The sequence below is a fragment of the Eucalyptus grandis genome, chromosome 5 (assembly GCF_016545825.1).
Source record: "Eucalyptus grandis isolate ANBG69807.140 chromosome 5, ASM1654582v1, whole genome shotgun sequence".
Lineage (NCBI taxonomy): Eukaryota > Viridiplantae > Streptophyta > Magnoliopsida > Myrtales > Myrtaceae > Eucalyptus > Eucalyptus grandis.
Window position 1 is genome coordinate 60,321,574 of NC_052616.1, and position 27,493 is coordinate 60,349,066.

At 39.2% G+C, this 27,493-nt stretch overlaps 3 protein-coding genes and 1 long non-coding RNA gene across 7 annotated transcripts; all 4 read left to right on the forward strand.

The window, feature by feature from the left end:
• Window positions 1-3,334: 3,334 nt before the first annotated feature.
• LOC120293363 (caffeic acid 3-O-methyltransferase-like) lies at window positions 3,335-7,064 on the forward strand. 4 transcript variants are annotated; one of them, XR_005551125.1, is made up of 3 exons: window positions 3,335-3,885; window positions 4,173-4,268; window positions 4,639-7,064. XR_005551125.1 is itself a non-coding variant. In XM_039312497.1 (2 exons), the coding sequence occupies exons 1-2, from the start codon at window positions 3,425-3,427 to the stop codon at window positions 4,188-4,190; spliced, it is 351 nt and encodes a 116-aa protein (XP_039168431.1). In that variant the 5' UTR covers window positions 3,335-3,424; the 3' UTR covers window positions 4,191-7,064. The 4 variants fall into 4 exon arrangements, 1 of the variants encoding a protein (XP_039168431.1); XR_005551126.1 differs by having other exon boundaries at window positions 3,335-3,757; XR_005551124.1 differs by having other exon boundaries at window positions 4,173-7,064.
• Window positions 7,065-8,610: 1,546 nt separating this feature from the next.
• Window positions 8,611-9,989, forward strand: LOC104445602. The gene is made up of 2 exons (XR_001987968.2): window positions 8,611-9,528; window positions 9,701-9,989. It is a non-coding gene; the product is annotated as an uncharacterized LOC104445602 (long non-coding RNA).
• Window positions 9,990-12,972: 2,983 nt separating this feature from the next.
• LOC104445601 (caffeic acid 3-O-methyltransferase) lies at window positions 12,973-15,122 on the forward strand. Its single transcript, XM_010059504.3, has 4 exons — window positions 12,973-13,492; window positions 13,832-14,145; window positions 14,405-14,472; window positions 14,704-15,122. Exons 1-4 carry the CDS (start codon window positions 13,089-13,091, stop codon window positions 15,004-15,006), a joined length of 1,089 nt encoding a protein of 362 aa, XP_010057806.1. The 5' UTR covers window positions 12,973-13,088; the 3' UTR covers window positions 15,007-15,122.
• Window positions 15,123-19,583: 4,461 nt separating this feature from the next.
• LOC104445600 (caffeic acid 3-O-methyltransferase) lies at window positions 19,584-21,547 on the forward strand. The gene is made up of 4 exons (XM_010059503.3): window positions 19,584-20,071; window positions 20,291-20,604; window positions 20,760-20,824; window positions 20,992-21,547. The coding sequence occupies exons 1-4, from the start codon at window positions 19,671-19,673 to the stop codon at window positions 21,292-21,294; spliced, it is 1,083 nt and encodes a 360-aa protein (XP_010057805.1). The 5' UTR covers window positions 19,584-19,670; the 3' UTR covers window positions 21,295-21,547.
• The last annotated feature ends 5,946 nt before the right edge of the window (window positions 21,548-27,493 follow it).

The following is a 27,493-nucleotide window of genomic DNA, read 5'->3' on the forward strand; positions in this document are numbered from 1 at the left end:
CATAAATGAAGCCAAAGGTTACAAATGTTTTCCGACTTAATTCTACATTAATTAATTTATTTAGTGAACCACAACAACTATTAATTTACCTAGATTTTGGATAACATTTATGAAAATTTCAATTAGGTCACTAATTGTGTGACGTTGGGAAGGTTCAGAAGATACTCTCCTCTGTGTCCATGGTTTTTCAAAATGCGATTCCATTAAGTACTAGGAGTTATAATTCAAGTAAATAAAGTAAAAATGAATGTTTACTAATTTCAATTTTCCTAAAATAATAGATATTTATATATAAGTTAATTATTGTCAACACCTGAATTTTTGTTGATGTTTTAAATATCCATTTATTTTGCAAAAAAGAAGAAGGTAAAAAGCAATATATATAAGATGAAAATGAACGAAATGATAAAAAGATAAATGAGAAATTGTGTGGGCTGGCGCGTCTGTTCCACTCAGCATTATATTCAGGCCCCCTAAAATCCCTCTCCCTTGGCCCATCTTCTTATTTCTTTTTAGCCCATTTAATTGATTCTTCGGCCCTATATTTTATTTCTTTTTAGCTCACTTTTGTTGTTTCTTTAAGCCCATCTAAAGCTTGGAGGCCCAGCCCCAACATTTCTTTCCTTCCTTCACGCACGCAACTTTTTTTTTTTTTTTTTTTATCGGTTACACTATATTCCTACTCTAACTCTTACTCTCAGACTTTTGTCTTACCTTCTTATAGAGCGTGAGAGTCGAAACGCACTCTTGAAACTAAATCGTCTTCATTCTAACTCTGGAGATTCGAACTCCCCACCTTCTTCTTCCATGTTGGAAGAGTGGTCATTAGGTAAACCGTAGTGGTTTCATGCAACTCCTTTACTTGGTGGGCATATCGACTGTGACGAAGAGAAATGATGGACATAGGGGGAAGGGTGAAGGATGCAGAGTCAGGTGACCCGATGGAAGTGCGCGAGTGACTCAAGTAGTCCTCGGCACGGCACCTTCTAGAATGCATTGAGCTGGTGTGGCTGACGAAAAAGGATTCCCCCGCAGAGGTGAGGTTAGCGTGGGTGCTAGCGGCACGGAAGAGAGGGAGGAGAGAAGGAAGATCACCATATCTGGCCGAACGAAGGAGAAGAAGGCGTGTACTCAATCAAAGCGCAAAGCGAAGTTTGAGAGGAAGAAAATTGGTGAAGTTCTCTTCAAAGGATCTCGCAGTGAGAACCTTTGAGCCTTTCTTCACGAACGGAAGAGGGTCTCAACTGAAGCTGTTCATCGTCGATATCATTCATTTTTGTCTGTGCTGATTCTGGTTAGGCCGTCGTTCATCACGAACCAGGTAATGATCTCTCTCTAGTATAGTCAATTTTCCTTTGTTCCTTAAGAATCAATAAAGCCGAGTCCAGTCGATAGATTCGTCGTTTAGTCATATGAAATTGAAGCTTTTTTTGTAGCGAATAATGTTGATTTGAACATCTTTTACCATGTTTAAACTGACGAAAGCATCGAAACGGAGTTTAATTTATAACTGGAATCTCGAACCGCATATCATACCATACGTTTGCTAAAATGCCTGAAAGAAGACTCTGGCGTTTGATGGTTCTTGGTTCAGCTACGGCAGACTGCAGGTGAAAAGGGGGCTTCGGGATGGAGATGGCTGGAAGGAGAAGATGCAGGAGAAAGAGACCAAATAGGGAAAGAGGACACAAAAGAGAAAAGAAATAAAAGAAAACGAAAAACCAGAGGCAAGAGTGAAAAAAGGGGAAAAATAAAGAATGAGGAAATGGGCTATGTTTTTAATTTAATTTTGGGAAGGTCGGTGAGCTAGTGTATCATGGGCCGAAGAGAAAGTTCGGGTTAAGAAGAGAAAATGGACGCGGGATAGAATTTGAGTGGGCTGTTTGGGATTAATTCAAAGTGGGCCTTAGCTTTTTTAGCCCAGCCTGCTCCGATAGGATTCGGGTTTGTCTAGTTGGGTCGGTCTCTTAATCCGGTCCGAATTTCTTTTGTATTAATATTTAAAAATATCAATAATAATAAATAATAATGAAAATTAAAAATTCAGAAAATTATAGAAATATAGAAAATTCGGAGAATCATTAAAGAATTTTAGAAAATTCAGAAAATCACTAAAAAAATAGAAAATCCATAAAAAAAAAACTGAAAAATTAGAAAAATCATAAAAAAATTCAAATTTTTTTTAGAAATTAAATCCTAAAATTGGAAAATAGGCTTCTCCTTTTCCTATTGCCTTTTTCTATTTTAGGGACAATCTTAGAATATTTGCATGCTTTCTATTATAATTATAATTGATTGTGCTTTTCAATTTTGGATGTCACTTTCCTGCTTTAAGATGGTTAGGATGCTACTTAGAACACTTGGATAGGCTACTATGGTGTTAACTAGCATGTGATTAGGTTAGGTATCAAAAGGACGTTAGCCTTAAGGCTAACGTGATCAAATCACCGAGTTTAGAATCTTTAGATATGTAAATAGTAAGATATTCTTCCATATCTTCTTGGATTTTTAATCGACTCCAAATGGACTAGTGGCGATTCCTTAGTCAAAATTCACCTAGACTTAATTGATTAAAAACATAAACGCTTGACATTGCACAAGGTATGGGCTTGGAGAACCCGAGTCGATGGATGGCCATCATGTGAGGTGTGGGATTGGTGTGACTAGTAAAGGCTGCGCTGGTGAGCTATATGATCCTATTATGATCCTATTATAGGGTGCAGGAGTCAATTCGATTACATATTCTATAAGAAAGATCTATGTTTCTAGAATTTGGGCACTTAATCTTCCTTCCTTACTTAACTTTTAGGGTATACTCTTGAAGCAGGACAATAGAGTCTATTATTGTACCAACCCATAGGAGCGTGTCATTAGAGTAGTTGGTGGAAGAAAAGGAGAAGATGGCAACTGATCCAGTGGCTGCGATACTTCCTATCTTTTCGTCCTAGACCGGCGGTATTTGGCTGTAGCATTATAATGATAACTACAACATTGCACAAGATCTGGTGGGTATAACAGGCAGCCTATTTTCTTTGGTAGGGTATTGGCATTTCGCTAAAACTTATCTAGAGCTCTGCCACCCGTTCTCTCCTTAGCAGAAAGCGAGTTCTTTTCATGCTTTTTCGAGGGTGACGACAGTACATATCCATCCAAATCTCATACTCTGTGATTCTTCTTTGCGTAAAATCTTGGAATATGGTAGGGCAATAAAGGCTATTTTTTCTACAGAAAAAATAAACGACCTGAGAAACCTAGCACGGCGCACAGCTCATCAGTTACCTTATAAAAGCAACTCCATTGTCACACACTCTTTTCAAACAACTTCTTAGTCCTCTCCACTTCCCACTCCAAAGCGCAGTCTCTCCTACTATGCGGATTGAAAAGAACCTAAGAAAGGAAAAAAAAAAAAAAATATTCAGGAAACATGAGTTTGGACGAAACCCTAGCGGTCACCACCGCCCAAGAAGACGAAGAGTTCTTGTTCGCTTTCAAACAAGACATGATCTCGTGCGTTCCCCTGGTCTTGAAGTCCACGATCGAGCTCGGCATCCTCAAGCTCTTGTCCGAGAGCTCTGCTCAGCTCTCGCCCATCCACATTGTGTCCCGCCTCTCCATCAAGAATCCCGATGCTGCAATCACCATCAACCGCATCCTGCGTTTGGTCGCCAGCTTCTCTTTCCTCTCGTGCACCCTCATGCAGGACAAAGCCAGGCGGCCTAAGAGGACGTACCGCCTGGGCCCCTTGAGCAAGTACTATGTGAGTGAGCAAGGGGCTAGCATGGCGCCATGGTTGCTTTTACTCTTTGACGAGGTTTCCTTGAGAACGTGGAACGCAGATAAATGAATTCGAACTGTCACATTTTGTGGGACTCACCATGTTCGATAGTTAAGTTTATGCAATAATATCCCCGTCGCATCTCATGCAAAATTGATTAGCTTGATACTTGAAGTTAAATTTCAATGTTGTTGAATATATGAAAATGCCATAAAAAATTTCGAGGAAGTAATGTGATGGCTATTAAATGCATTAAGCACATCAACAGGAGTCATCTGCATCTATATATATTAATTACCTTAATAGTGACAAGATGCGATCACTTTAAATGAATATTGTGATTGTATGGCTGTCTACACATTGTTGACAATTTTATACATGAACGCTTGCTCTGTAGGTTTTACTTAAAAGATGAAATGATTTAGGGAAAAGACAACCCTTTCAAGCTGGCGAACGGCGCGATCCTCTTCGACTACACTGGGATAGACCCAAGGTACAACAGCCACTTCAACAATGCCATGAAGTGTATGTCTACCATTTTCATGGGCAAATTCATGGTCACTTATTGCGAATTCGAGAATGCCAAAATGGTTGTCAACATCGGCGGTGGTGACGGTAAATGCCTTAAGTTTTGGAAATTTCCTATAATATGGGCTTACATTAATTAATTGATTTTCTATTTTAAATAATCGGGTTAATGGATATTCCAATATTTTTTATACCTTAAAGTGATTTGATTGAATTGGGTATTGGCATCTATTGTTAACGGGCCTAGTTGAGCAGCAAAGTGTAGGCAATTGTATTTGATTGAAGCCCGTAATGGGAAGGGCCCGATTGACACACTGTTGATTATGGTTTGCTAGGTCCCCTCTCTAGCCTATAAAAAGGTAGGTTATACCTATCAGTTGCTTTAATCCCATTGAAAGCTGCTATACCGAAATAGGTCATAGAGAGGAAGATCTGGTATTCCAATAGATCATTGATTATCAGAGTGATCTAGTTTTCTTCAAGTAAAGCAATGGCTCAAACAGGTACGCTTTAATTCTGCTGTATTTATTGATTTCGGTGTTTTACAATCATGTATGGATCCGTTTGTTCTTAATTGATCAATTTTTTATGAGAATAATATTCTACATGCGGTATCAGAGCTAGTCATATATGATTGTAGAACCCAAATTTTATATTTTTATGGACAAATTCGAAATTTTCCTCTTTGAGCCAAATATGGGCATTGTCTTTCGTGTGGATTTTTTTGCTTGATTGATCCTAAAACCATAAGGCTTTTTTTCTACATGTCGAGATCTTTCCAATCATATATAATTTGTATAATTTCATTGAGAACTGAGAGAGAATTTTAAATTTGAAATTCTAGGCTTTATACCTAAAAAGTTCTAGAATTTTCAAATTACTTGTTCGTCGTAAATTGTTGCATGGGTATTTTTATGTATGTGTTTTAGCATCCTTTTGTTGCATTAAAGTAAGCCCCCATCTTCCTCTCCGTTCTCTAGATTTTGAAATCTTAATTTGGAAAACCATTGCTTCATGTTCGTTCCTTCAGTGACATGATTATTTTGGCGTGATCGTTCGATAATCGATTTGGTTTTTCTTGGATGGGTTTGGTATGGGAGGGGTACAAGTATGGATTTGGATTGCTTTGCTATTGATAGCCTCTTATGCGCATGTTTCGCATTCTTGTTTCGGTGCAATGACCCCGTTAGATGCTGACATTCGGCGTTTTTGGATGATGGGTTTGCAAAGATTTTTTTTTTTTTTTTGTGCCTGTTCAAGGGTTAAGTTGATCTCTTAAATCAGAAGTTTTTTTTTTTTTTTTTTTTTTTAATGTTCTGGAAATTGTGGAATGAAGGGTCTTCATTCTTTTATGTCCTGGGGCTATGTTTATGGCGGGGGAGGAGCTGACGGTGTTTGTTTAATTGAATAAAAATAATGCATTCACATTGAGTAGATTGGACATCAAAATATTAATTTTTCTAATGATCCATGCATGAAACGCCGGAAACCCACCGACGACGAGCACGTCCGATTCACCGCGCGAGAAGGACTGTGTGATTGGGCGCGGTCCCGCGCCCCCTCGCGAAACCCTAGGGCTCCTGTTTCGGGTGTCAAGGAGTTGGGTTTTTTTTTTTTTTAGTTCGGATTCGATTGGAATGTGATTCGTTGAGGTGGTTCTTCGTTTGCAATGTGGCGTGCGGATGTGGATTTACTTTTGAGTATTGTTCTTCTTTGGCACTTTAATGCTGCTGGGACTAGGGATTTTATTACTTCAGGCGGTTTTGCATGAGAATAAGTGGCATGCTTGCCGGGGATTTTGATTTGTGTGTGAATTGAGTGTATAATTTGATAATTCTTTATGGGATATCCGTTTTGGCTGAGTAGTAGGGAAAAGTAGTTAGAACGATGGCTTCTTGAGTAGTTCTGGTTTTGTGTGAGGCGTTTTGTAGCTAGATGGAAGCGGATGATTCCGTGGGAATCGGAGACCGTTAGTGATGTTTTCTCTCGTTGTGGCGAATTCAAGATCAGTTTTTTCAATGAAATTTAGATGAATTCCATTAATGGTAATCGTGGGTACTGCTTATGGATTGCTGAACTTGGCTTTCTTTGATGGATGGTGAACTTCTCATTCGATTATGCCCTATAAGCAATGGTCTGTGATAGTATTTTATGTGAACGATCATTGCGTAGAAGAGAAGGGAAAGTAAGTTTAAGAGGGCAATTGGATTAGAGATCTTCTTCTATATCAATCTTGATTTTTGCTAGTAACAAACAATATTGCTTGCGCCATGCACGGGATCTTACTCTATTCACACTCTCTCGCATAAATTGACATTGTGATAGCAGATATTGTAACTTATTATCATAGATTGAATTCAGAAACATTTAAAAAAAAAATTGCAGAAGTGATGCTATCTTTCATAACATATTGCAATTCTTGCTGCAGAATCAACATTCACTTTTCTATTTGCTGTTTTGTCTTAATCTCTTGCCTATATGTACTTGGGATTTGACATGAGTGCTTAAGATTGCTAGTGAGACTTTAATTTATTAATTTAAACATGAGGACCTATTAACTAAAGGTGATAGAATGGTGGGTTGTTTTCCCTGTCTGGAGTAATTGGGTGCCTTGGTATTTGGTGCACGAGTAATTTAAATTTAATACGAAATATGTTGATTGAAGTGCTAGAGGCACCTATCTTTTCTTTTGTTGGGTTAATTCGGTGATTTGGATTAAAACCATCTTTCTGACCCCAAAAAAAAAAAAAAAAAAAAAAAAATTTGTGGGAAAAATTGTTGCTTGATAAATGCAATATGATCTTGGGAAGCACATGTTGTAAAGTGCTTCATATTATTTGATGAATTTTGGGCATAAACTTTGTTGAAGTTCCTTATTGATAAAAATTAGTATATACAATTGCCTGCCCAAAGGGGGTTATTGTGTATATTAATTTAAAAATTGCATGAAAATAAATTCCAAAATTAAAAGATGGGGATGTATGACTCAAAAAGGTTTATCTGCCCAAAGGGGATAAATTTTTGAAAGTTATATGTAATTCCCCTTTATATTGATATATTAGAGATGAATGATGGGGATGTGTGACTCAAAAGGTTTATTTGCCTAATGGGGATAAATTTTTTAGAGTTGTGTGTAATTCCCCTCTATGTTGAGATAATAGAGATATATATAATTTAAAGGATTTGTTTGCTCAAAGGGGATGGATCATTGACAATTATATGTAATTCTCCTTATTGTTGCTTTATAAACTTCATGCTGTGAAAAATAATTGTACATTATACACTCTGCCCAAAGGGGAGTTTATAATGTACTAATTATTTTTGTTGAAATATTTATTGCCCATAATTGATCTTATTGCATTATGTGTGACAAACAATTACTTTTCTTATAAATAACAACAATGTCACGGTTGAAATGTTAATTGGATCAAATATTATACTATTAAGGACTTGGTCAAAAATGGAGACGTTGTAATTGAAAATATCATAACTGAGTCAATGTTGGCTGATCCTCTAACAAAAGGCTTACGACCCATTTTGTTTAAAGAATATGTAAAGAATATGGGTGTTTTAGAATCTTTTGATTTCTTTTGTTAGTGGGAGTTATATAGTTTGTATTTCTGGATATTATAGTTATATGCGACCGATAATGCTTTTATGATGTCTATTAAAGCATTTATTTTCAATGATTGTTGTTATTGATTCTATTGTTATTTTTTCTCCTGTTGACTGAGAAATGGAAATATAAAATAGTATCTTTAAACAAATTTTAGTTTAAAGATGACTGGATGTCACTGATTATGAGATCTTATGTTGGATTGTGACATAATTGTGCAATTTCATGTTGTTTAGAAATCACACTAAGGCAATTTCATGTTGTTTAGAAATTGCGATAATGTAATTTCATGTCGTTGAGAAATTGCATTGAGGACCGATAAGAAATAGTGTATATCTTGATCACATATTGGCACTATTTTTTAGTACACTACTAGACCCATGATCCATGAAAATATAATACTTATTATATGTGATTATGGAAGGTCTTGTGTTGTGGTATTTTTTTAACACATTGATCTCCATAGTCCTATATTGAGGTTATATAGGATTTGATTGGTATTGAGATGCCATTATTGGATTATTTTAAAAGTTGTGGCCACATAAAACAAAATTTTAGTTTTTAACCCGATAGTGTCGTTTTCAATATAAAATATTTTTCAAAATAAAATAAGTTAATTAATGTAGCCCAAGTGGGAGAATGTTGGAAATTTCCTATAATATGGGCTTACATTAATTAATTGATTTTCTATTTTAAATAATCGGGTTAATAGATATTCTAATATTTTTTATACCCTAAAATGATTTGATTGAATTGGGTATTGACATCTATTGTTAACGGGCCTAGTTGAGCAGCAAAGTGTAGGCAATTGTATTTGACTGAAGCCCGTAATAGGAAGGGCCAGTTGTTGATTAGGGTTTGCTAGGTCCCCTCTCTAGCCTATAAAAAGGTAGGTTATACCTATCAGTTGCTTTAATCCTATTGAAAGCTGCTATACCGAAATAGGTCATAAAGAGGAAGATCTGGTATTCCAATAGATCCCTGATTATCAGAGTGATCTAGTTTTCTTCAAGTAAAGCAATTGCTCAAACAGGTACGCTTTAATTCCGCTATATTTATTGATCTCGGTGTTTTACAATCATGTATGGATCCGTTTGTTCTTAATTGATTAATTGTTTATGAGAATAATATTCTACATTAAGTTTATAGTCTCCAAGCACCCCCACCTCCAGGGCATAAACTTCGATCTACCTCATGTTGTCAAAAATGGGCTTTCTTATCCCGGTAATTGATTTTCGAACTAAAATTTCTTACTTCCTCTATAAACATACAAAGTTCAATGAAAATTATGCTGCATAGATTAATTCTCTCAACGGATCGGACCTTTCTAATTCATTTCAATTCATGTTAAAAACATCTCGTTTGCTCCATACCTGTTGATTGCCTTCTTCCTATAATTATGTCGCCTATATACAGTTGGCCCTTCTAAGGATGTCTTATGAAGCAATGACGACGAAATGAGACAACTAGTTTTTTATGGCAGGTTTGGAGAATGTAGGAGGGAGCTTTGTGGATGATCCCATCCCAAAAGGAGACATCCTCTTAACGAAGTTACTTTGGATTAATTGTTTAGCACTCAAGCTCCCGGAAATGAGATGAAAAGAAACGTGTAAAATTACGTAGCTTATAATTCATTTGAACATGATTTCTCTAATTGATTTTAATTGATTTTGCATTAATGGACATAGCTTAAGACAGTTCCAATGTACGAGCATTTTGTTTAGGACAGATTGGCGATCGGGAGTCTTAATTGATTTTGATTGTTTGCTGTTTTTTTGCAGTGGCAATTCCATAGTTTCACGGACGAGTTTGGCATACAGCTCCTGAAGAAATGCTGGAAGGCGTTGCCGGCATCGGGCAAGGTGGTGATCATAGACCCAGTCAGCCCGGAATACCCAGGGACGGACCTAGTGACCCGGGCCACGTTCACTTCCGATATGGTCATGCTGGCATTGCCTCCAGGAGGGAAAGATCGGACGCTGAGGGAAGTCGAGGTCGTGGCCCACGCGGCCGGGTTCAGCTCCCCGAAAGTGGGCTGCCAGGTCCTCAACATGTGGGCGCTTGAGCTATCAAGATGTCGAATGAATAATTATCTGGAACTGTTCACTTCTCGGCCGTTCTTGTAACCGCCGAACAGATGTATTGCACCTTCTTGAGCAATCGAGAAAGAAATGATTTCTCATAGCAACCCTAATTTTTAATCCCAGGAGTTGACTTAATTATTGAAAGTCAAGTCGTATACATGAGTAATTGATATGGACATGACACATCTGTTATTCAAAATCACGATCTAACCATTCAATGTAACTTTGAGATGGTCAAAACCTGCATGATATAGCAAAATCCTTGTTTGTTATATGCGGATTAAATTGTTTGAGTGTTTTTAAGAAAATCAGTCTAGTCAAAATATTTATATATACCTCTTTGATTTTCCCCTTTTTGGCCTTTAATCTCTTTTTTTTTGGGTCAAATTTTTGCCCTTTAATCTAATTTCATATTGAATCTTCCTGCAAGCTTGCCAATCTACATAATCCTACCTTTTGAGCTAGTTTGTTTCCACTTAAAGCAAAAGTATTTTTTCTTTAATTCTCGTCATAGTCGAAATTAAAAAATAAATAAATTATAACTGAACTTATGTCATAAACGTCGTGAGTTAAATAATAGTCAAAGTGCGTGTACCATGAGATTAGGATCAGTGAAAGAAAAATACAAATGTAAAAGAAGGTTGACTTGTCACATGTAGGAGCGATTTCTTTGGCTGTGAACGATCCTTGTTCAAAATCAACTATGTTTTCCCACTTAATCTAATCTAGGGGGCCCTAGTTTGGCACCATAAATGTGAGACTTCATTCGACATATGTGGATATTTATATAATTATATATTTGATGAGAAGATTAGGGGCAGCGCCATAGGCTAGTCAGGTTGGGGACAAGTAGGTTATCTTGGTTGTTGAATGACGGCTACAAGGTTCTATAGGTGAGGGCGGTTGTGGAACGAAACATGTGAGAATATCCTTATATATGTCTGTAGGCTATTCAAAGTTCTTAACCTGTTTAAGGTTCTCAAGTGAATTGGAAAATTATTCAAAAATCATAAACCTATTGTACGCCGGTTAATTCAATTTTAAACTTTTTAATTTTACCAATCTAGTGCCAAATATGTAGGCAACTCACTAGTTTAGTCACAAACTTTATACTTAGTTTAGTTCTAAATGTTTTGATGATTTACTAATCTAGTCATGAACATTTTAATAATTTGTCAATTCAGTCTTTCCAGCCAATTTTGGTTGAAAATTGCCGACTTGATTGTCTAGTCGACGTCAGCCATCTTATATGGCAAGGTCAGCCCGGAATGGACAATTATATATTTTCTTAAAATTTTCAAAATATTTTATTGACATTTTCGATTTTTTCTTTTTCTTTTATTTCTTTCCCTTTTCATCTAACCGAATCACATAGGATGCTGGTTGTACAATAGGTTTAAGATTTTTTAGATAATTTTCCCCATAGTGATTGATCAATTCACCCGCTACGTGCATTGTAAGGGAATGAGATTGTGCAAATGTTACCATCTAGAGGCTATTCAGGTTGGGGACAAGTAGGTTATCTTGGTTGTTGAATGACGGCTACAAGGTTCTATAGGTGAGGGTGGCTGTGGAACGAAACATGTGAGAATATCCTTATATAGGTCTGTAGGCTCTTCAAGGTTCTTAACCTATTTAAGGTTCTCAAGTGAATTGAAAAATTATTCAAAAATCATAAACCTATTGTACGACAGTTAATTCAATTTTACCAATCTAGTGCCAAATATGTCAGCAACTCACTAGTTTGGTCACAAACTTTATACTTATTTTAATTTAGTTCTAAATGTTTTGATGATTTACTAATCTAGTCATGAACATTTTAACAATTTGTCAATTTAGTCTTTCTAGCCAATTTTGGTTGGAAATTGCCGACTTGATTGTCTAGTCGATGTCAGCCATCTTATATGGCAAGGTCAGCACCGGAATGGACAATTATATATTTTCTTAAAATTTTCAAAATATTTTAATGATATTTTCGAATTTTTCTTTTGCTTTTATTTCTTTCCTTTTTCATCTAACCATATCACATAGGATGCTGGTTGCAAAATAGGTTTAGGATTTTTTAGATAATTTTCCCCCATAGTGATTGATCAATTCACCCGCGACGTGCATTGTAAGGGAATAAGATTGTACAAATGTTACCATCTAGAGATTGAAAATGCTGAAAGTGAAGAATAAGATGCAACCGCCCATAAAGTTGGCTTAGTATCATTTAAATCGTATCTAGTTTGAAACATATGCGTGTCTATGTATTTATGGGTCAATAGAAAATCATAAAATGCTAAACGCTATGCTGAGAAATCGTGGAGTTATGCTTACCAAACTTTATTCTAATACGAGGTAAAAAGCAATTGTTTGTTAAAGATAGCAAAATATATGTAGAACTAGAATCTACACAATTAAATAACTACTACTTATCAGTTATAGTTCAAACAATTTTCTAGAATTTGGGCACATAATTTTCTTTCTTACTAAACTTTTAGGGTATACTCTTGAAGCAGGACAATATAATCTATTATCGTACCAACCCATAGGAACGTGTCATTAGAGTAGTTGGTGGAAGAAAAGGAGAGGTTTGCATTTGATCCAGTGGCTGCGATACTTTCTATCTTTCCGTCGTAGATCAGCGGTATTTGGTATAGCATGATAATGATAACTACAACATTGGACAAGATCTGGTGGGTATAATAGGCAGCCTATTTTCTTTGGTAAGGTATTGGCATTTCACTAAAACTTATGTAGAGCTATGCCACCCGTTCTCTCCTTAGCAGAAAGCGAGTTCTTTTAATGATTTTTCAAGGGTAACAACCGTACATATCCATCCGAATCTCGTACTCTGTGACTCTTCCGTGTGTAAAATCTCGGAATATGGTAGGGTGATGAGGGCTATTTTTTCTATAGAAAAAATAAAGAACCTGTGAAACCTAGCATGACACACAGCTCATCAGTTACCTTATAAAAGCGGCTCCATCGTTGCGCTCTTTTCAAACAACGTCTTAGTCCTCTCAACTTCCCACTACAAAGCGCAATCTCTCCTACTGTGCAAAATTGAAAAGAACCTGAGAAAGAAAAAAATTCAGGAAACATGAGTTCGGCCGAAACCCTAGCGGTCACTACCGCCCAAGAAGACGAAGAGTACTTGTCCGCTATCAAACAAAACATGATCTCGTGCGTTCCCCTGATCTTGAAGGCCACCATCGAGCTCGGCATCCTCAAGCTCTTGTCCGAGAGCTCTGCTCAGCTCTCGCCCACTCAGATCGCGTCCCGCCTCTCCATCAAGAACCCTGATGCCGGTGTTGCCATCGACCGCATCCTGCGTTTGCTCGCCAGCTTCTCTTTCCTCTCGTGCACCCTCACGCAGGACAAAGCCGGGCGGCCTGAGAGGATTTATAGCCTGGGCCCCTTGAGCAAGTACTACGTGAATGAGGAAGGGGCTAGCATGGCGCCCTGGTTGCTTATGCTCTTTGACGAGGTTTCCTTGAGATCATGGTACGTAAATAAATGAATTCGGACAGTCACATTATGTGGGACTCACCATGTTCGCTAGTTAAGTTCATGCAATAATATCCCGTTCCCATTTCGTGCAAAATTGATTAGCTTGATACTTGAAGTTAAATTTCAGTTTTGTTGAATATATGAGAATGCCGTAAAACATTTCGAAGAAGTAATGTGATGACTATTAAATGCATCAAGCACATCAACATGAGTCATCTTCACATATATATAGCTGTCTGTGCATTATTGACAATATTAGAGAGTGAAGATCTTTTTTATCACAAGACGGAAACGTTATTAATTGGGGTTTGTACATGAATGCTTGCTCTGCAGGTTTTACTTAAAAGATGCAGTGATTGAGGGAGAAGGCGACCCTTTCAAGCTGGCGAACGGTACGACCCTCTTTGACTACACCGGGACAGACCCGAGGTACAACAGCTACTTCAACAATGCCATGAAGTGTATGTCTACCATTTTCATGGGCAAATTCATGGACACTTACCCTGGATTCGAGAATGCCAAAACAGTTGTCGACGTTGGCGGCGGTGTTGGCGAATGCCTTAAGCTTATACTCTCCAAGCACCACCACCTCCGGGGCATAAACTTCGACCTACCCCATGTTGTCAAAAATGGGCTTTCTCATCCCGGTAATTGATTTTCGAACTAAAATTTCCTTCTTCCTCCATAAACAAACAAAGTTCAATGAAAATTATGCTGCATAGATTAATTCTCTCAACGGATCAAACCTTTCTAATTCATTTCAATTCATGTTAAAAACACCTCGTTTGCTCCATACCTGTTGATTGCCTTCTTCCTATAATTATGTCGCCTATATACAGTTGGCCCTTCTAAGGATGTCTTATGAAGCAATGACGACGAAATGAGACAACTAGTTTTTTATGGCAGGTTTGGAGCATGTAGGAGGGAGCTTTGTGGATGATCCCATCCCAAAAGGAGACATCCTCTTAGCGAAGGTTACTTTGGATTAACTGTTTAGTACTCAAGCTCCCGGAAATGAAATGAAAAGAAACGTGCAAAATTACGTAGCTTATAATTTATTTGAACATGATTTCTGTAATTGATGTCAACTGATTTTGCATTAACGGACATAGCTTAAGACAGTTCCAATGTACGAGCATTTTGTTTAGGACAGATTGGCGATCGGGAGTCTTAATTGATTTTGATTGTTTGCTGTTTTTTTGCAGTGGCAATTCCATAGTTTCGCGGATGATTTCGTCATACAGCTCCTGAAGAGATGCTGGAAGGCATTGCCGGCATCGGGCAAGGTGGTGGTCATAGACCCAGTCAGCCCGGAATACCCAGGGACGGACCTAGTGACCCGGGCCACATTCACTTCCGATATGGTCATGCTGGCGTTGCCTCCAGGAGGGAAAGATCGGACGATGAGGGAAGTCGAGGTCGTGGCCCACGCGACCGGGTTCAGCTCCCCGAAAGTGGGCTGCCAGGTCCTCAACATGTGGGCGCTTGAGCTATATAAAATCGCCTAATTCACTTGCTTGAAAACCCTCTCCCGCATCGATCTTACCTTACCCTATGTCGTATTGTGTCCAACTTTGATTTCCAATTAAATAAAACTGTTCTTGTCATGCTTTCAACTTTTCTAGAATTGTTTCCTAGTACGCATTGATGCGAATGGTCTTCATTATCCAATTGTTTCTGTTGTAATAAAAATACAAGAACGCTTACGCTCACCGACTCTGCAATTGGAAGAGCCGGAAAAACATAAAGGACGACCATGAGATATTAACAGAGATCGAAATGATCAAATGCCGAAAATTGCTGTATGGTTCCAACGCCGGCAAGACAATATGATCATCATTATTTATGTGTGGCGAAAATTTACATTCAAGTTTGAAAGATGAAAATAGATAGCCCACCACAGAATTGACCTAGTGACAATGCCGTTCTTACGCTTTTAGCTTAGGAGTCAAGGGTTGTGAATTCAATTCCTACGGTATGGAACTTGAATTTAAGTGGGGGGCCCAAGACGGTGAGTTGTTGTGCTAATTCTCTCAAAGTAGGTGGCTAATTACGATTGGACTCTAAGTTGTTATTACAAAAAATGAAAGTAAATGCACATCATTCAAACCCATGGAAATATTTTAGTTGCATTCAAATAAGCCCATATTAAACCACTGGGATTCGCCCCAGTAGTCACCCTTCTAATATGGAAGGGAGAGGTGAGGGGTTCAAATCCCCACATTCTCAGGGAGGGATGGGGTGGGGACACGTAAGTTTCAGGAGTGGGTTTCGACTCCCACACCCCGCAAGAGGCAGGGCAAAAGTCTGAGAGTGATGAGTGTAGAGTAGGAATAGAGTAGGACTGACAAAAAAAAGAAGCCCATATTATAGAAAATAAATTGTTTATATTCGCAAAATTTGGAAATTATGACTTCCTAATGATATAACATACGTCGATTAGTTATATAATTGCCAAGCAGCTATAACGGGTGAGGTTGGCAGTTATGGATTGATGGCGGCGTGATGCCACCTTTCTCATTTTTTTATCCCCTCTTTTGTAAATTTTTTAGATTCTTTCTTCTTTTAAACCATGTTTAATCTTAGAACGTCTCTACAGAAATGACAAGATAAGTAACGTGTAATAGTGGAAAGAAAACTAGAAATACTTGGAATAGACAAGTACCACCAAATGCGAAAAAGAACCTTAATTTCTATAATAAATTAAAAGTTCTCTGCATTAAGATTATTCTAGCTACTTGCAAGTTGCTAAGCCACAAATAATACACTTTAAATATTATGAAATAAAAGCCAATGATTGTGAAATATGTTCTCCAGCAGGATGTCAAATGAATAATTTATCTGTTACTGTTCACTTCTCGGCCGTTCTTGTAACCACTGAGCAGGTGTATTGCACCTTCTTGAGCAATCGAGAAAGAAACGATTTCTCATAGCAACCCTAATTTTTAATCCCAGGAATCCACTTAATTATCGAAAGTCAAGTTGTACACGAGTAATTGATACGGATGTGACACATCTGTTATTCAAAATCACAATCTAACCATTCAATATAACTTTGAGATGGTCAACCCAACATGATATGGCAGAATCCTTGTTTGTTATATGTGGATTAAATTGTTTGAGTGTTAAGAAAATCAATCTAGTCAAAATATTTATATATACCTCTTTGATTTTCCCCTTTTTGCCATTTAATCTAATTTTAGATTGAATCTATCTGCAAGCTTGATAATCTACATAATCCTACCTTTTGACCTTTTTTTTTTTTTTTTTTTTTTTTGTCGGAGAAACCGTTTTGGCCGACAGCCGTCACGTAAACCCCCAGGTGACGCTAGCCCAGGACCCACCACCAGGGTGCCACGCGTAATACACCTAATGGTCTGTCAGTCTCCCTGCAACGCAAGTTGCAGCGTTGCAGGGGTTTCGAACACCTAACCAAAGGCAGGAGCCTACCCAGCAGAGCCACCATGGTTGGTGGTTACCTTTCGAGCTAGTTTGTTTCCACTTAAAGCAAAAGTATTTTTTCTTTAATTCTCATCAACGTCGAAATTTGAAAAATATAAAAAGATTATAACCGAACTTATGTCATAAACCTCGCGAGTTAAATACTAGTCAAAGTGCGTGTGCCATGAGATTAGGATTAGTGAAAGAAAAACAAAAATGTAAAAGAAAGTTCACTTGTCACATGTAGGAGCGATTTCTTTGGCTGTGAACGATCCTTGTTCTTTTTTTTTTTTTTTTTTGACAAGAACGATCCTTGTTCAAAATCAACTATGTTTTCCCACCTAACCTAATCTAGGGGGCCCTAGTCTGACACCATAAATGTGAGACTTCATTCGACATATGGGGATATTTATATAATTATATATTTGATGAGAAGATTCGGGTGGCGCCATAGGCAATTCAGGTTGGGGACAAGTAGGTTATCTTTGGTTGTTGAATGACGGCTACAAGGTTCTATAGGTGAGGGCGGTCACGGAACGAAACATGTGATAATGTCCTCATAACAACAAAAACAATTAAAATCACGTTTTACATGGATTAACCCAATTAAGTCATTTAGAAATGTATAGGCGCGCATAAGTTATCTAGGGGGCCCTAGTCTGACACCATAAATGTGAGACTTCATTCGAAGAATGGGGATATTTATATAATTATATATTTGATGAGAAGATTTGGGCGGCGCCATAGGCAATTCAAGTTGGGGACAAGTAGGTTATCTTGGTTGTTAAATGACGGCTACAAGGTTCTATAGGTGAGGGCGGTCACGGAACGAAACATGTGATAATGTCCTCATAACAACAAAAACAATTAATATCACGTTTTACATGGATTGACCCATTTAAGTCATTTAGAAATGTATAGGCGCGCTTAAGTTAACTGTTTAGGATATTAATTTTTTTCAACGCGACTCAATTAAAGACATTTAATATTTGTATTTGAAGATTTTTTTTTTTTTTAGCTTATAGAGTTTATAAAAAAAAAACACCCATGTCAAATAGAATAAATAATGATGAAAAACTAACTTTCACACGAAAGTCGTTTAACATAAGTAGTAACTCGATAATACACTTTTGATTGATGTTACATAATAGTAGTTATATCATCTAAGAGCGTGTAAACATAAGCTATTGTGTTGAACGTGTTTTTCATGTTTACTTATACAACATAGACTTGTAGATAGGTTAATGTATTATGTATTATCAATATTTGATATGGTGATATGTTTGATAATTGTTTAGTCATGTTGTGAAGTATGATTTCTTATATTAAGTATGCCGTGTGACACGATAAATTATTATGTTCGAGTTAGTCATATTCATATTATACTCTTATTTCAACGTAGCAAGATAAATATGACACGAGAAGAATTGTTGGTACAAAATTGCATCAAAAAGTTAGCAGGTGTATCTTTTCCTATACATCTAGGGCGGCTACTTCACGCCTCCAAAGTAACTCTAGCCTTGCATAGCTTACGTTAACAAGTGCAATTGGGTGGTATACGTATTAAAAAAGTTATAAATCTTTTGTATTTATGCCAATTTAGTTTTAAACATTTTTTTTTGGGTAAGTATTTTAAACATTTTCTTGGTGTCGATTTAGTCCAAATTTTTTTTACTCGGTGCAAATTCAGTCATTTTCTACTAATTTTGGTTGGATTGCTAACTAGACGCCGATCGGCTGACATGGTAAAATCGATGCTAATGTGGACAATTTTTAATAATGTTTTAATATTTTATAACTATTTATTTTCTTTTTATCCTTTTCTTTTTCTTTTCTTTTTCTTTTTCCTTCTCCTACTCCTTCCTCCAATCAATTGCCTAACCTCGGCGATTGGCCAGAGGTGACGGCCGACAAGGTCCAAGTCGACCTTGCTGACCTCTGGCGAGTCTTGTTGGTCACTAGCAAGGGCAATGAGGGCAGACTCGCGTCGGGCTAGTGAGGGTCAAGCCTTACCGGCGGCCTCGAGCTAGCCTTGCAAGGGGCTGGGCAATGCTCAATCTTGCCAGATCTGGCGAGGGTCAAACCTCCTTGCTAGCTTGGCGCAAGGCTGCCCTCATGGTAGCCTTGAGATAGCCATGACAGAGGTTGGGTGAGGCTCAACCTCGCTAGATTCAGCGAGGGCAAGCCTCGCCGTCTAGCGCGAGGTCATCCTCACGGCCACTGGGGAGGGCTTGAGTCTCGCCAAAGGTCGGTGAGGTCAAACTTCTCGGTTGTTGCCTCTAGTTGGCTGCCAAGGTCCGAGGACCAACTAGAGGGAGGAGAAGGAAAAAAGAAAAAGAAAAAGAAAAATTTAAAAATATTCAAATATTATTAAAAGTTGTTCACATTAGTGCTAATTAGGCCATATCAGCTGGCCAACGCCCAGTCAGCAAATCTGGTCAAAATTAATCGGAAATGACTAAATTAGTATCAAATGAAAAGGTTTATAACTTTTTTAACACTCTTCCCACATTTGGCATATATGTCTAGGGCTAAACACTTCTGGAAAAAAAGGACCAACTTCAACCGAATTTATAGAAAAACAAAAAAGTGTTATAATAGTGCCCTCCAAGTTCTCCAAGCGTGCTCTATAAATGAAAAGGCAAAATTGCACTACCACATCATACCAGCATCTTCGATTAGCAGAAAGCCAAAAGAAAAGACAGTCGGAAGAAAAAATATAAAAAAAAACATGAGTTCGAAGGAAGCCCCAGTCATTACAACTTCCCATGAAGATGAAGAAATTTTGAATGCCTTTGAGGTCCCCTCAATGGCTTTTGTTCCCATGGTCTTGAAAGGCGTCCATGAGCTGGGGATTCTTGAATTGCTGGCCAAGGGTGACCAGCTCTCTCCGTTGGACATCGTGGCCCGCCTCTCTATCGACAACCCGGCCGCACCGGACACGATCGACCGGATGCTGCGGCTCCTTGCGAGTTACTCCATCTTATCGTGCACTCTCGTGGAGGATAAAGAAGGCCGCCCCCAGAGGCTCTACGGCCTCGGGCCTCGGAGCAAGTTCTTTTTGGACCAGAATGGAGCTTCTACTTTACCAACTCATATGCTACTCCAAGAAAAGACTCTCCTGGAATGCTGGTTTGTGTGTCTATAACCCACGAATTTTTACCCACCCGTTAGTTGCTCTCTTGGTCGTAAAATAGAATCGGAAAACCCGATTTCAATAGATCAACCGTAAAAAGGAAGGGGTACATGTAAAATTTTCTGGATCCTCAAGGAGCGATTTCGATGTTATTTTATGGACGTGATTGCTCCAGAGAGCACACTGATGCTAAATTTGTGTTGCGTGCTCTGTAGGAACTGCCTTAAAGATGCAGTTAAGGAAGGAGGGGCAGATCCTTTCACCCGCAGGCACGGCATGAACGTGTTCGACTACATGGGCCAGGACCCGAGATTCAACGACCTGTACAACAAGTCGATGAGGACCGGGTCGGCGATTTACATGCCCAAGATCGCTCAGCATTATCGTGGGTTTTCAAAGGCGAAGACGGTCGTCAATGTGGGCGGTGGCATCGGCGAGACCCTGAAAACCATACTCTCCAAGAATCCCCACATCCGCGCCATCAACTACGACTTGCCTCATGTGATCGCAACTGCTCCTCCCATTCCTGGTAAAATCGATCCCAATGATATCGAAGGTTTTGTGTGCATACGAACCGTAATGAGAGCTCGCTCAACTTCATGTTTCACGCAACCTTAATTTTTCCTTTTCTGGGTTAACGGTCTTCGCCTTAGTGCGATTACACAATTATTTATTCATTTGCAGGTATTACGCATGTTGGAGGAGACATTCTAAAGTCCGTCCCTAAAGCGGATGTCCATTTCCTGAAGGTCAATTAATTTTTTTTTTCCCCGTACCATCGAATCTTCTAATTATTCGAAATCAGCTTGACTGCTAATTGATTCGTTTAACGAAAATTATAAGAGAGACACGAGAGGTTCTAGTATTGTGAAAACCAAGTAAGTACGATGTTTTAAGTAGTCTACTTATTTTACAGTCGGTTCTCCATCGCGGGGATGATGAGTTCTGCGTGAAGGTGCTCAAGAATTGCTGGGAGGCATTGCCGCCGACGGGGAAAGTGGTGATCGTGGAGGAAGTGACCCCGGAGTATCCTGGGACCGACGATGTCTCACAGACCACGCTCTTGATGGACTTGAACTTGCTGAGGACAACCCCCAGCGGGAAGGCCCGGACGCAGAGGGAATTCGCGGACCTTGCACGCGCCTCGGGGTTCCATGCCCCAAAATACGTTCTGCGCGTGTACAACCTGTGGTTGATTGAGCTTCACAAGAAGATGTGACGATCGCAATGGTCGATAGCTTCTTCTCAGTTTGAGGATGGCTTCACTACGTTAACAGATGCATTACTTATGGTCGGAGTGTTGGTGGTAATTTGATGGAGAGACGCCATTGTCTTATGTTGTCGACAAGCAGTGGTTTGGTCCTTCCAAATAAAATAAGAATTTCCCCTTTCTCTTTTCAATTTAGGATGTGTGTCTTAGCGACAATTCCATTCTCACCAAATAAATCTAATAACTGTGGTTGTAGGTGTCAGGTCTTTTTCCTTGGCAGACCCATTATTTTGCATTAAATATATCGAAGAAAAAGCAATAGGGTTTTGATTTGAATAATTAGACTATTCTCAAAATGACTATGCCGGGTCAACGGTTTTGAAAATGGCCACTTTAAAGAAAAAGTGTAACATAGCTTCCGTAGCTACCAAATTCAGGAGAAAATGATCAAACTCTCCACCATTACATGCTACATGCTACCGAAAACTTTGACATCCCCTCTTAAATGCTGGTACAATTGATGATTTACAACTAGTTACTTGATTCACATTGTTGAAAATGTCCTTTATCGCTTGACAACTGGGTACCCATGCTCTTTATATACATGTGATCTTACTCCATCTTATTTTAATTTTTGAGCTGGACTTTCTAATATGCACATATAAATGGCATTGTTTGGATTACTATTAGATCCATCGTCAGAGTCATCAAACATAGATTCTTAAAAGTATCTCAAAATATAAGGTACCTTAAAAAATAAAAATCCAAAGACAAAAATAGCAAGGATGGCACGTGCCATTTACTTAAAAGTGTGTTTGTATATGCATTCTCTTGTACAAACGAAAGAGGATATCATAAATAAAATAATTTTGTTTTCTTGATATAGTAACTGAATCTTTTTTTAAAGTAAGATTTTAACCTTAATCTTAATGTGTGTTGTGAATCATCGACGATGGTTAAGGTTGTACCTCACCATAATATAAGAGCCTAAGAGCTCTGTTGAGGGCTGCCCTGCCTGCCAGGTAATCCTAGCGAGCTAATAGGACTGCATTCAGAATTTTAATGTGTCGGTGCCTGCATACCTCAGCTGCCAATTGGGAAGAACATTTTTCTTCCCCTCACCCAGTGAATACTCTCAAATTTTACATCACATAGTTCAAACGTAGTAGTTTAAAGACTTGCTAGGGTCCAAGATTTTATGAAAGGTTAATCTTTAACAAGAATGCGAAATTTGAGGAAAAAAGTAGCTAGTAAAGAGGATGGTGAAGTGGCTGACCACCACTTCCGTGACAAAGTCGACGTAGCTTGGTCAAGACTTTAGCCTCATGTTATATGTCTTTGGAATTCTAACAAAGGTTGCAACTAAGCAAACCTCATTTTAGTTGATTGAGGTTGCTCATTCATGATCTTAATTGTGGTGGAGGCTGCATGACCAAGTCATGGCCAAGGCACATCAATGGCATAGGTGTGATCATGAGTATCGCAAGTGAATTAACTATCACAAAAAGCCTCGCCTTTTCAGCCTTTTTGGCCGATTTTATTAAAAATGTTTTCGACTTATAAGTCTAAGAACTTGTCTCCAAATTAATGGGGTAAGTATACTATCAGTGCCAAAAGTTGTGTATGGCACTCACTTTGGTGTCAAAATTTTCCGTCGGATCACTTAAGGATCAAATCAGAGAAAAAACGATCACTTTGGTGCCACCGGCAAGAGATTCCAACTAGATTAATTACATGGCTTTTATATTTAAAAAAAAAAGTTGTGGTAAATTTTAAATGACATCATTTTCCATCCTCCTCAAGAAACAACGTCGTTTTGCCGTCATACATGAACATCCTCACAAAAATGATGCCATATAGCTCATATGGGGATTGAAATTAGGGTTTTTTTGTCATTCGTGGCTCGGCCACTATCGCTCAGCCACTATTGTAGTTGCTCAACTAGGTGAGCGAGGAAATACTGAGATTGTTGCTCAAGCAAGAAGTGGCAGGAAGAATAGGAGGTGAGGGCGGAGGAAGAGGAGGAAGAAAAGGGGTCGAAGGTGCCGTTGCTGGTGTGTTGCTGCTACTACTGCTAGTGCCGTTGCTGGTGCCGTTGCTAGTGTTGTTCTTTGGGGAAGAAGATGACATGCCTTCTCTCTCTCTCTCTCTCTCTCTCTCTCTCTCTCTCAATTTGGGAATTTAGGGTTCTAAGTTGGGGGAAAGACACCAAACGGCATTATTTTGTTATTTGGATGCTGACTGTACTCTCCGACGAGCCACGTCAACTTCAAAAATTAATAAAAAAAAGTGCCACGTCGGATTTTCGGCCATTTGATTGGCATTGGCACTGAAATGATTGTTTTTCAAATTTGTTGGCACTTAAGTGATCCAAAATAAACTTTTGATACTAAAATGAGTGCCGTACACAACTTTTGGCATTGATAGTGTCACGCCCCGAACCCCGAGCGCGCGCACATCCCACTACGGTCGATCAAAAATGCGACATCCTAGGATATGTCGCCGACCCATTCATTTATTTACGCATGCGGAAACGAAACAAATCCCCTGACAACATTTAACTTGGGATAGAAAAGCAGGCAATCAATCACAATACCAAACACTCATTTACAAACACAAAGGGTTTAAATACAACACTGGACTTTCTACAAAATAGACCAGCTCGACAAAAGGGGAACTATCCTACAACCAACTAGCAGGACACGCTCTCCAACCCTTATGACTTCACCTCTGCAACTCCTCAAGGCCAACCAAAGCTATCTGGCCACTCCATCCATCGGGGACCTGAAATTTTAATCCCACAACCGGGATGAGACGATGTCTCAGCAAGTTCAACCCCTTAAACCCCTATTAGAAAGAAAATACGCCCCGGGTGGCCTAGCCACATCACACGAGGGACTTACCTCGCCTCGGCCTTCATCCGGGTTAGCACAATTTATATAAATCAACCACGTACAATTATGATAACCAAACAACCATGGCACAATCACATTATCAAACAATTCAACCACTTGGATCGTCTCAGTGATCAATCGACTCGGCCGATTACATGTCATTCTAGCAAATCAATCATTGCTCTCAATCACGACCCTATTCGGCAAAATTAGAATAAGTGGCATCACGGCCCCACTCGGCGCGACCTTTATCAGGTGGCAATTCACGGCCCCACTGGGCGCGACCTCTAATAGGTGGCATATCACGGCCCCACTGGGCGCGACCTCTATCAGGTGGCATATCACGGCCCCACTGGGCGCGACCTCTAATAGGTGGCATATCACGGCCTCACTGGGCACGACCTCTAATAGGTGGTTCATCACGGCCTCACTGGGCACGACCTCTCATAGGTGGTTCATCACGGCCTCACTGGGCACGACCTCTCATAGGTGGTTCATCACGGCCTCACTGGGCACGACCTCTAATAGGTGGTTTATCACGGCTTCACTGGGCACGACCTCTCATAGGTGGTTTATCACGGCCACACTGGGCACGACCTCTAATAGGTGGTATTTCACGGCCTCATCGGGCACGACCTCTAATAGGTGGTCAATCACGGCCAATCTCCCATAAATTTCTACACTTAGGATTTTATAAAGAATCCTCATAAATCGAAATCACATTCAATTCGCCACAACCAATCATCAATTTCAAATTCTACAAGCATAACAACGATCGGCACGAAATTCTGAGCAAATAAGGTCCCAATGAAAATTCTCGGAATTTAATAGATAATTAAATTTATTCCGAAAATTAATTAAATAATAATATCCATAGTTTTCGAAATCCACACTCAATTTATAATATCCAATCATCAATTTCAAAATCCGACTACACAGCAACGACCGGCACGAAATTCTGAGAATTTAAGGTCTCGACAAAATTTTCGGAATTTAACAAATAATTTAATTTATTCCGAAAATAATTAAATAATAATATTTTATTAATTTCGAATAAAATATATTATTAAATTATATAATAATTTCGAGACATTTAAATAAATCAAAAGTAAATTCATTTATGTCAAATCAAGGCTTATTTTAAATAAACCTACTTACCCTTAATTAAGCACACTTTAAATTAAACCACAACCTCAATCAAATCTACTCTTAATTAACCTAAACTAACAACCTAATAATGCTTAACATAAACTAAACCTCCCTAAGCATAATTAACCCTCTAAGCGAGGTTTAGTGAGCTAAACTCACCAGATTAACGAGCCGAGCGGACCAAAACGATGAGGGCGACGCGAGGATCGACTTTTCTCAAAGCGGGCCGAGCATCCGGGCTCGGGAAGGCGGCCAAAACGGGCCAAACACCCGCTGCCATACCCATTTTTCCAGATTCTGCTTGGGGCCGAGAGGGAGCAGATCCAGCGCCGGCTTAGGTCGGAAACGGGCGGAGGAGCTGCGGCGGTGCTGCACGGCCAACGGCGGGGCCTCACGGTGGCCGGAGGTGGGCTGGACGGCTCCGGCGGAGCTCCACCAGATCTGAAATGGCTGCTGGAACTTGGCTGAAGCAGGGACGATGGCGGCAAGAGGCAGAGACGGGCGGAGCTGCGACGAGTGGCGACGGCGACTTCGGCTGCGGTGCGCGGCGGCGACGGTGAACGGCGGAGGCGTGCGACTTCTTCGGCTCCGTTGGTCTGCTCGGTTCCGTCGAGCAGCAAGAAGAAGAAGATGGAGGAGTCGCACGGGAGAGAAGGGAGAAGAGAGGGAGGAGAGAGAAGGAGGAGAGAGAAAGATGGGACCATTCCCTTTTCTTTTCCTTTTTCTTTAATCCAACCAAAATGGCCCACCTCATGACCTCATGGATGACATCACACTCCACTCACCCAATCCTCCACAACCTCTTCCAATGGTTGCAATTTATTTTTCCGCCGGGCATAAAATCTTGTACATCCAATTTCTTCAAATCTCATCAATTCTCTTCTAATTGAATCAAATTGAAGTCCATAAAATAAATCCAATGTCACCACACTTCAATTCACATCTTCACTTGATCATAGAACCAACTTAAGTCCCAAAAGCGCGACCAAAAGCGGCCTACTAATTTCTCGAGCCAAATTAGCCATACCTTGATTAATTTGCCGAAAAACTCGGCTTATATGAAAAATCTTCCGAAGATGAATTAATGATTCTAAAACGATTTGCGACACACCCAGACTTTCAATTTCTGAATTCGATCTCAATTCCACGGTTAATTTCACTTTGGCACGATACTAGCGCGGCCCAACCTACCGGGTAGCCTTTAGAAATTTTCATGCATTTGACCTGTGGTTGATTATCTCAAGCCACAATGTACATCTTTTAAACATTGGCGACTTTCGATTGTCGGGGTAATCTCAAGGTTTCAAATACGAACACAGGGTACCAAATCAATAGAAAAGTCGGTCCAGTGCCGATCGACACGAATTGTGCGATCTGGTGGAATCACCCACACTTGATCGCATGCTTCTATCGAGTCGACCTATCTCCGATCTTTAATCGATTTTAATTGTGCCGTAATGACCCTTGCAGACTAGCTCGGTCAAAAGGTCGCTTCCTAGTCAAATTCTCGAGTCTGATGCATTAGAAACTCTTAACAGCTTCACCCGATAGACTAGTTTCCACATGAGTGGCCAACTCAAGGAAAAGAACTATATGCATGCCAACGAAATGCCCGTCTCAATTTATTGAAAATAGAATCAGAAAATCGGGATGTCACAGATAGTGTACTTACCCCCCAAATTAACATTGCATGATGGTGACATCAACCGTAAATCTGCTATTTAAATTACTGCTTTGATGTGTTAATTGTGACATCCTTAAAATTCAACCCTATTCAAAATACGATAAGAGGTTTACTTCTATCAATGTGCAATTAGTAGAGTTAGACTTTAAGTTGGTTCATGAACCATTCAAGAGTGTTAAACCTATTGGGAAATACAATTTGGGATTTCGATGCACATGACTAGAGAACTTAACCATGGATTGACGATTCGACCATAAGGATCGATGGGAGACAATCTTAAGCCATTTCAGACCAATCTAGGAATGGTTATAGATCAATTCAATAATAGTATATAATTGGATTATGAGTGATTCCACCCGATTACTATATTAATTACGAATGACCCTAAACCAATTCCAAATGATCATGTACTTCAAAGCGAGCAATTGACCCCTCACGGTTGCATAACAACTAAGGATCATCCATAAATTGAAAAAACTCA

What these genes read in the sequence shown, in the direction of transcription:
- LOC120293363 (XM_039312497.1), top strand. Translation starts at nt 3,425, where the DNA reads ATGAGTTTGGACGAAACCCTAGCGGTCACCACCGCCCAAGAAGACGAA.
- LOC104445601 (XM_010059504.3), top strand. Translation starts at nt 13,089, where the DNA reads ATGAGTTCGGCCGAAACCCTAGCGGTCACTACCGCCCAAGAAGACGAA. An exon ending in GAGGTTTCCTTGAGATCATG is followed by an intron (nt 13,493 to 13,831) that starts GTACGTAAATAA and finishes CTTGCTCTGCAG; the next exon opens with GTTTTACTTAAAAGATGCAG. An exon ending in AAATGGGCTTTCTCATCCCG is followed by an intron (nt 14,146 to 14,404) that starts GTAATTGATTTT and finishes TTTTTATGGCAG; the next exon opens with GTTTGGAGCATGTAGGAGGG.
- LOC104445600 (XM_010059503.3), top strand. Translation starts at nt 19,671, where the DNA reads ATGAGTTCGAAGGAAGCCCCAGTCATTACAACTTCCCATGAAGATGAA. An exon ending in AAGACTCTCCTGGAATGCTG is followed by an intron (nt 20,072 to 20,290) that starts GTTTGTGTGTCT and finishes CGTGCTCTGTAG; the next exon opens with GAACTGCCTTAAAGATGCAG. An exon ending in AACTGCTCCTCCCATTCCTG is followed by an intron (nt 20,605 to 20,759) that starts GTAAAATCGATC and finishes ATTCATTTGCAG; the next exon opens with GTATTACGCATGTTGGAGGA.